General features: G+C 41.3%; 2 protein-coding genes across 5 annotated transcripts in view; one reads left to right on the top strand and one right to left on the bottom strand.

Moving 5' to 3' along the window:
* LOC143040313 (uncharacterized) overlaps positions 1 to 10,000 on the bottom strand; it is a 286,668-nt gene that overhangs the window by 194,493 nt on the left and 82,175 nt on the right. The gene's annotated exons all lie outside the window — the stretch shown is intronic.
* The window catches only part of LOC143040485 (uncharacterized), a 3,159-nt gene continuing 104 nt past the window's right edge, over positions 6,946 to 10,000 (top strand). The window contains exon 1 of the mRNA XM_076211577.1: positions 6,946 to 7,529. Within this exon, the coding sequence (XP_076067692.1) occupies positions 6,946 to 7,529 (584 nt within the window). The remainder of the gene's footprint in view (positions 7,530 to 10,000) is intronic.

The following is a 10,000-nucleotide window of genomic DNA, read 5'->3' as shown; positions in this document are numbered from 1 at the left end:
GTCCAACACGTGATCCAAGATCATGGTGAATCACACACACACACACACACACACACACACACACACACACACACACACACACACACACACACACACACACACACACACACACACACACAATGCACACGCATACACAAACACACAAATACACAAACGGATAAACACACAAACACAAACACACACACACACAAAAGCACAAACACACACAAACGCACAAATACACATATACTCACAAACACACCCATAAAACACACACTCACAATCACGTACATACAAATACACATACTCGTACCCACAGACACAGGTTCCCACACACTTCTCCTTACCCCATCTTATTTATTCGCCTTTTACAATAAATATGGGAACTCTATGATAGCATTCTTATCCCCCACCACAATAGCATGAGGAAAGAAGAGGTGATATCTTAGGAGGAATGGTAGAGGAGAGGTTTAAGAAGAAAAACAGAGCCTATTAGAAATTAAATTTCAAAAAAGGATTCATCATGTTTAATGGGTAAAGTGTGTCTGAACACCGAAAATGATAAAATGGTGCTCGGTTCTGGTCCATAGGGGTGCTCCTAAAGTGAGCCGCCTGATCCAACTTTCCTGCAGGGCTGAGCCTCCTTCTCGGAGCCACTGAGGCGTCTACTGCGCTCGCACACGCGTCACTGATCGCAGCAGCCTCGCGAGTGGGGGTTTTCTCCACCCACTCAGCAAACGCATGGCAGACCTCATACTTCCCACGGTGGACGTGGGGCTTTACTCCTCTCCCTGGAGATCCTGGACATCCTTCCACCCTCCCCTGGGGGGGGGGGTCCACTCCACTAAGGCCCCCTTGTGGATGCAAGTGGATGGCGAGTGGATGCAAGACGATTCTATTCTGTGTTGGAGTGACATTCTAGAGGTCACAGAACAGCAACACGTAAGTCTAGGTGATGCATGATAAAACGATTTTAGAACCCAGCAAGGGGTCACGTTTGAGACCGAGTGAGACCTTGATGAAGACCCGTTAAGACTAAATCCAGTCCTCATCAAAACGTGTCCTTAATGAAACGAAACCTTTTCGTGTCGCTCCGTTTTATAAAGTGTTATTTCTGGAACGAACTCGTCCGTGCTGCTGGGCCTCAAAAGGACGATGGAAAGAGAAATTGGTTCGGATTTAAGTTCTGCCGCGCCGATCCGGTCACGGCCGATATGGCGTCATACAGACAGTCGCCGAAGTGTGTGTGTGTGTGTGTGTGTGAGAGAGAGAGAGAGAGAGAGAGAGAGAGAGAGAGAGAGAGAGAGAGGAAGAGAGGAGAGAGAGAGAGAGGGAGAGGGAGAGAGAGAGGGAGAGAGAGAGACAGACAGAGACGGACAGACAGGACAGACAGACAGAGAGAGAGAGAGAGAGAGGAGATAGGAGAAGAGGAGAGAGAGGAGGAGGAGAGGGAGAGAGAGAGAGAGGAGAGGAGGAGAGATACAGATAGATATAGATAGATAGAGAGAGAAAAGAGAGAGAGAGTGAAAGAGAGAGAGAGACAGAGAGAGGAGAGAGAGAGAGAGAGAGAGAGAGAGAGAGAGAGAGAGAGAGGGAGAAAAAGAGAGAGAGAGAGAGGTGGAGAGAGAGCGAGAGAGAGAGAGAGGAGAAGAGAGAGAGGAGAGAGAGAGAGAGAGAGAGAGAGAGAGAGAGAGAGAGAGAGAGAGGAGAGGAGAGGAGAGATACAGATAGATAGAGAGAGAGAGAGAGAGAGAGAGAGAGAGGAGGAGAGAGAGAGAGGAGAGAGAGAGAGAGGGAGAGAGGGAGGAGAGAGGAGAGAGAGAGACAGAGAGAGAGAGAGAGAGAGAGAGATAGAGATAGACAGAGATAGAGATAGACAGAGAGAGACAGAGAGAGGAGAGAGAGAGGAGAGAGAGAGAGAGAGAGAGACAGAGAGAGAGAGAGAGAGAGAGAGAGAGAGAGAGATAGACAGAGAGAGGAGAGAGGAGAGAGAGAAAGAGAGAGAGAGGAGGAGATGAGAGGAGATGAGAGGAGATGAGAAGAGATGAGTAGAGATGAGTAGAGAGGAGAAGAGAGGAGAAGAGAGGAGAAGAGAGGAGAGGAGAGGAGAGGAGAGTAGAGGAGAGGAGAGGAGAGGAGGAGAGAGAGAGAGAGAGAGAGAGAGAGAGAGAGAGAGAGAGAGAGAGAGAGAGAGAGAGAGAGACAGAGAGAGAGAGAGAGAGAGAGAGACAGAGGAGAGAGACAGAGAGAGAGAGACAGAGAGAGAGAGACAGAGAGAGAGAGACAGAGAGAGAGAGAGAGAGAGAGAGAGAGAGAGAGAGAGAGAGAGAGAGAGAGAGAGAGAGAGAGAGAGAGACAGAGAGAGAGAGACAGAGGGAGAGACAGAGAGAGAGACAGAGAGAGGAGAGAGAGAGAGAGAGAGAGAGACAGAGAGAGAGAGACAGAGAGAGAGAGACAGAGAGAGACAGAGAGAGAGAGACAGAGAGAGAGAGACAGAGAGAGAGAGAGAGAGAGAGAGAGAGAACTAACCCCGTGAATAAATTCTCAATTGAATTTGAGGAGTTCACGTCAAAGCTGTCAATCAAAACAAAATCTACTCCCCAATCATTGGTTAACTATTTCAATCATGAATCGTCACTGTTTAGGAAAATCTTGTTCAAGTTAATCTTAAAAAAAAATATATTCAACAGTCTTGCTTAAGAGACAGATTACAAGATAATAAAACTTTATAAGTACTAAAACAATTGTACAAAGAACCTTTAAAAGAATTTGCATAGAAAGTTAACGAATTAATGAACAACTAAGTGAATGAAATAGAAATGTTTCTGAAGGCCCTCTAGTCTTTTTATAATAACTTTGTTTAATCTTGAGATACAGCCTTTGTATATCTATGGCCTCTCTTCCTCAAAGTAGAGCTTATCTTTTTCTATTCTAAACTAACAGGGAACGTTTCTGCATATTCGCATTGCAATAATAAACCCTCTTAGTGAACACGTTAAGAAAAAAAAAATACTTGCGGTGAAGGTCGAGGTGATGGTGGTTCGAACTCTGCCACCGGCGAAGTTGAATAAAGGGCATGATTTATTAAATTCCATGCTACAATTTTTTCTGTAAGGGGCACCCTCCTAGCCTCCTGATAGGGGTGAGTTTGTCACGTTAAATCAAATCATCATGATATGATATTTTTTTCACTTAACCATGACATCCAGTCTGAGTCGCAGTTCACTGTTCACTCGACCTCACCCTAAGCCCCCCGTCTCCGTCCAGCCACCCATGGACGTAATGATCACCATGGCAACGGAATCACCCCCCCACACACACACACACTCTCTCCTGACCCCCTGACCCAGCCACCCCCCACCCTGTACCCCCCACCCCCCACCTTCCGCCAACGCCGCCGCCGCCGGACACCGCCGACACCATCTCCGCGGCACCAGGAGCAAGACCTGTGTAGTACGTCCATGTAAGTGTAAAGACGAGCCATATTATTCCTGAAGTAGGTGGAGGTGGGTGATGGTGGGTGGAGGTGGGTAGAGATGGGTGGAGGGGTGGAGGTGGGTGGAGAGGGTGGAGGTGGGGTGAGAGGGTGGAGGTGGGTGGAGGTGGGTGGAGGTAGATGTACGTGGGTGGAGGTAGATGTAGGTGGATGGAGGTAGATGTAAGTGGGTGGAGGTAGATGGAGGTGGGTGGTGGTGGGTGGTGGTGGGTAGAGGTGGGAGAAGGTGGATGAAAGTGGGTGAAAGTTGGTGGAGGTGTGTGGTAGTGGGTAGAGGTGTGTGGTAGTGGGAGAAGGTGGGTGAAAGTGGGTGGAGGTGAATTGAGGTGAGAGGAAGTGGGTGGAGGTGGGGGACGGGGGTGGAGATGGGTAGGGGTGGATGGAGTTGGATGAAGATGGGTGGAGATACGTTAAGATGGGTGGATGTGGGTGGAGATGGGTGACCGCTTTTCTCGGAGTACAGACTGACAGCACAGGCTTTGGCCGACATCTTGTTGTTCTGACACAACGTGTGTCCGGACTGACCGTCTGACACCAGACCGAAGAAAGCGGTTCGCTCCTGGACGGACGGAGACGGTGTCCGCGCCGCGATGGATGATGATGATGATGATGATGATGATGATGATGATGATGATGATGATGATGATGATGATGCAGATGGGCGTGGCCGAGAGGCCGGGTCAGGGGCGGGGTGTCTAGGGCCAGCGCCCGGACAGCTCCCACTTGTTGTTGTTGCCCCCCTCCCCCTCCCCCACTTCTGCAGCCGCCCCCGCCGTCATCGGAACTACATTCATAATCTCAGACGAATTCTGAAAGGTTGAATAGGTACCAAGAGAGAGTTGAGCGCCATTATGCTTGGACCGTATTCGTTATGGCGTATTCGAGATTGAGGAGTTCCGAAATCCCGTTTAAGAATCTATATGGAATGGACTTTGTCTTCGTCCCCCCCTATAAGGGGGTAGCCAAGTCAAAAGGCAAGTACCCACTCCCATCCCCCCATTCCATTCACATCCACTACCCTTTCCTACTTCTCATACTAACTCCTCACGGATCACGGGTCATCCCTGTATCCCGCCTACTGCCCTGGGTCAGAGGCAATGCAGTAAGACACAGTACTTCCATAGCAAAGCTTCACTTAATCGACGATCCCCCGCTCCGTCCACTCATGCAGAAAAAGAGAAGATGAGGAGAATTCCCTTTGGGCTACGTCATATATACAGATTTTTTTTCTCTCGAAAATCTCAATTACATGAGATTTCTTTACTTTGTCTTACTATTTTTGATCTGCTGATTTCAAATATGGAAATAATTTTGTTCTCTATGCTCTAGCTTTCATGCATTTGAGGGATTACATTTTAGCCTTTTGCCCCCAAATAAGTTATGCGCTTATGATATCAATAGGGATATATATATATATATATATTTTTTTTTTCCAGATTTGATCATGGCTACAAGGAGACATCAATGTATGAACAAATCTGATGCTTTCTGCTCGTCAGAGACGCAATATAACATCGTTTGTGAGGCGAGCCTATAAAATATGCTTCGGACTTACTCTTGGTAACTAAAATAAGAAATAGAAGAAGAAATAGACCCTACATATTGTGTCATAACTGCGAAGAAATCCTGCGTGACTGGACGAAAGGGAGCCTTAGGGGCTTACCTTTTCGGAATTTCCATGACCTGGCGAAGGACCACACAACTGACTGCTATCTTTTTAACCATCTCCGGTCCCCTGCCCATTACCCTCGCATTTACCTCCCGCACTATCCTATCCATGTAAATATTGAACAGCCATGGCGCCATGACACATCCCTGCCGTAGCTCCACCCTTACCTCTAACTATTTACTCTCTCCATTCCCAATTCTAACACAGACTCTACTCTTCTACTGTACTATCGTAAAAACTCTTGACTGCCACCTGAATGGGCAGCAAACTCAATAAAAGCAACATACACAAGTGAAAACACTGCACATACACGCGTGTGCACACTTTATAAACTCATACTTTATAATAATTTTCTTGTGACCCTTCATCCACGAGGAGCTAAGATAAAAGGGAAACAAATGGGTGACATATGGGCGAAGGATGGACGTGGAAGGTGTGAATGCTTGGCTGGAAGAAGACCTTGGCATATAGATACATAGATATGTTTTCTATATATGAATATGTACTATATGATTATAAATTACATATCTATTCACGCATACACATATAAAAGGGAAGAAGTCTTTGCTATATAGACATATTTTCTCTACATACATATAATATGTAAAATATTTTTCATATTTTTACATACACTCACATACTGTTGAATGAACAAGTATAATTCATCTGCGAGAAGTATGGGCGGGTGAAAAGACTTCCGTTCCGAAAGTTTGAGGGAAAACTCTTCTGTTCCCCAAGAATATATTGTCAAAGAGGAGAATGGGGTGCTCGGGCTGGGAGAGTCTGAGTCTGGAGAGTCTGCAAGTGTTTCTTAACAATCATTATTGACTACATACATACATGCATACCTACGTTCATATATATATATATATAATATATATATATATATGTATATATATATATATATATATATATATATATATATATATATATGATATACGCAAAACAAATTACAAAAAACACGTGTTTCACAAAATGCGTAATAAAACCACTTGAAAAGTAAAATGAAAGGTGACCGAACTTTTTCGTCTTGAATAGACGAAAACGTTCGGTCACCTTTCATTTTATTTTCCATGTGGTTTTATTACACACACACACACACACACACACACACACACACACACACACCACACACACACACACACACACACACTCACACTCACACACACACATCACTCGCGCGCACACACACACACACACACAAAAACAAACACACCCACACACATGTGTATGTGTATATATATATATATATATATATATATATATATATATATATATATATATTATATATATATATTCTTGAAGAGCTGGAGTCCAAAAACAATTGTATAGGCGAAGAAAGTAAACGCTGTACTCGTCGAAATAATTTTACTCCTACGTCTCGAACCCTGTCGGGGGTTATTTATCAGGGATATACAGAGATAGGAAAGGGAATCAATATAACGGGGTATGTGTGCCACTCTAGGAAAGGTCTCCCAAGCGACCGTTACTCGCTAGACAGTACATTCATCACCATGTAGCACACCAGTTCACAAAAAAACCATATCAATAAAATACACATAGATACACACACACACACACACACACACACACACACACACACACACACACACACACACATATATATATATATATATATATATATATGTATATGTATATGTATACATATATGTATATATATATATATATATAAATGTATATATGTTTATAATATACTGTATATATATGTATATATACATAAGAGGAGTAGAGGGAAACACACAAGTAGAACAGGAGTTTATTCCTTGACTAGTTTCGCACAATGATGCTTCTTCTGAATAACTTGTCTTCTTACACTCTCACCCCTTCCCAGTCACAGGCTCTTTCTTTAGGTCTTAAATTCAGCACCAACAATAACACCAAGAAACTTTCCGACTACATTAAGAAGAACTATAACTGGAGGGAAGATGACATAGATATCGGTTTCAAACAAGGAGTCCTTTTTTGCTGCACCTTAGCCTCCAAATTTAACCCTCCTACTATCCCAAGAAGATTCCAAGTGGCACTTGAAGAACTATGCAATAACCAGGATATTGTTGTCACTAAAGCAGATAAAGGTGGTGGTATCGTTATCATGAACAAGACTGAATACATCAGGAAAATGGAAGCCCTTCTCTCGGACACAAACACCTACAGACCACAAACTGAACAACAAGCTAAGGATGAGTCCAATATATTCAACAAGGAAGCAAGGAAATTACTCAGAAGAACAGAGAAAGGAAAACGCCTATTACACCTTCTTGAGGAAAATCCAAGAATACCAACCATGAGAGTTCTCCCTAAGACACACAAGTCTGAGATTCCCCTCAGACCCATTACCTTCGGTATTGGCAGCGCGCCCCATAGGTTAGCTAAACATCTTGCTAAACCACTCTCTTCATCGCTTGGTAAAATCAGTGAGGCACACCTTAAGAACTCGTCCGACTTATTAAATAGATTAAAGGAAATAGATTTCAAAGACAAAGTACTGGTAAGTTATGATGTTCAAAGTTTATTTACTAATGTCTTAATACAAAATGCCATCTCTGCTATCAAGAAAGTCTTGACACACATCAACGCGGACGACCTTCCTATTAATAAGAGAGACTATATAAAACTAATTGAAATGTGCTTCAAGTGTGCGTCTGTTTCCTTCAACGGGAAAACTTTTTACCAACACGAAGGTTTGCCTATGGGATCCCCTCTAAGTGCAGTAGCCGCATGCCTCTTTATGGAGACACTTGAACAAGAAGAATATATTAAGATAATCCCGAATAACAGCAAATGGTACAGGTACGTAGATGACTGTCTTCTCGTTCTCCCCAAAGACACCAACATTGATGACATCCTCTCACAACTCAACCAAGTCCATCCTAGGATTCAACTAACAGTAGAACACGAGGTTAATGGGTCCCTACCGTTCCTAGATACAGTTATCATTAGAGAAAATAGCACTGTCAAATTCAAAGTGTATAGGAAACCCACCCACAATGATGACTATATTAGTTTTTTCAGTGCTCACGACCAAAAGACCAAGACCGGCGTAGTCATGGGCTTTTTTCTCCGAGCACTCAGAATATGCAGCCCTGAATTCCTCCATGACGAAATACATCATGTCACCGAAACTTTCAGAAAACTTGGCTTCCCTACCGGTCTTCTCTCGTCCACCTTGAAGAAGGCCAAAGCTGTAAGGGAGAGGAATAACAAGGAAGAAAACAACATTAATTACGTAGTAGTTCCCACTTCTGATTTGGCCTGCACACTAAGTAAAGAATTAAGGCACTCTAACATCCGTTTCTCATGTGACGCAGGAAAGAAAATCGGGGACATCATTAAACCAAAGATGGAAAATAATAATACCAACAGTTTAGTTTACAGAATCCCTTGCTCAGGTTGTGATAATGTTTATATTGGAGAAACATATAAGAGTTTGCCAACAAGACTCAAAGAACACAGAGCCGATGTCCGTCACCACCGTGAAACCAGCACGTTCGTGAACCATATAGATGAAAAAGAGCACCTACCAAAATGGGATGAAGCTGATGTATTACACAACAACCTCAGTAAGAAACAGAGGAAAATGGTAGAAGCCATATACATAGCCACAAATAAATGCAAAAATAATAGAATAGGAGATATTAAATGATCAAAGATAACAGCACTACATGCAGCAACAGAGTGGGAAACAACAGGACATCTGTTCATTCGTAGCACCACACGGAGCGCCAGTCCGACCAACCCGCACGATTTCGTGCCACCATGAATAGGAAGTGACCTTCCCTTACACCCTCCTTCTCCTAATATTTTTTGTATTTAATATCAGTTATTCTCTGATGCAAACATTCTTTCTGAAGAAGCATCACTGTGCGAAACTAGTCAAGGAATAAACTCCTGTTCTACTTGTGTGTTTCCCTCTACTCCTCTTACAACCTGTCAGGATGTCTTCACATATATATATATATATATATATATATATATATATATATATATATATATATATATATACATATATATATATATACATATATATACATACATATTCATATATACAGTATATACATACATATTCATATATATATACATAATCCGTGTGCACACTTTGTAAACTCAAACTTTATAATGATTTTATAGTAACCATTCATTCACGAGGAGCTAAGATAAAAGGGAAACAAATGGGTGACATATGGGCGTAGGATGGATGTGGGAGTTATGAATGCTTGGCTGGAAGAAGACCTTAGCATATAGATACATAGACATATTTTCTATATATAAATATGTATCATATGATTATATATTATATATCTATATTTAGTTTTAGGTATATATATATATATATATATATATATATATATATATATATATATATATATATATATATATATATACACATATATACATATATATATACACGTATATACATATATATATACACATATACATATTATATACACATATACATATTATATATACACATATACATATATATATATATATATACATATATATATATACGTATACATATACATATATATACATATACATATATATATACATATATATATACATATACATATATATACATATACATATATTTCGTATATACATATATATATACATATATATACGTATATATATATATATATATATATACATATACATACATATAAATACGTGTATATATATATATACATATGTAAACATATAAATAAAATAATATATATATATAAATATATATATATATATATACATATACATATATACGTAAAGATTTACAAATTATGGAGGAAAGTTGGCAAATGAAATGTTAATGCTAGAGTATGAAGTTTTATTCAGAAAAG

This window comes from Oratosquilla oratoria, chromosome 28, assembly GCF_046742065.1.
Source record: "Oratosquilla oratoria isolate Oo_2021 chromosome 28, ASM4674206v1, whole genome shotgun sequence".
Taxonomy (NCBI): domain Eukaryota; kingdom Metazoa; phylum Arthropoda; class Malacostraca; order Stomatopoda; family Squillidae; genus Oratosquilla; species Oratosquilla oratoria.
This window is presented reverse-complemented; position numbering and strand designations above follow the sequence as displayed.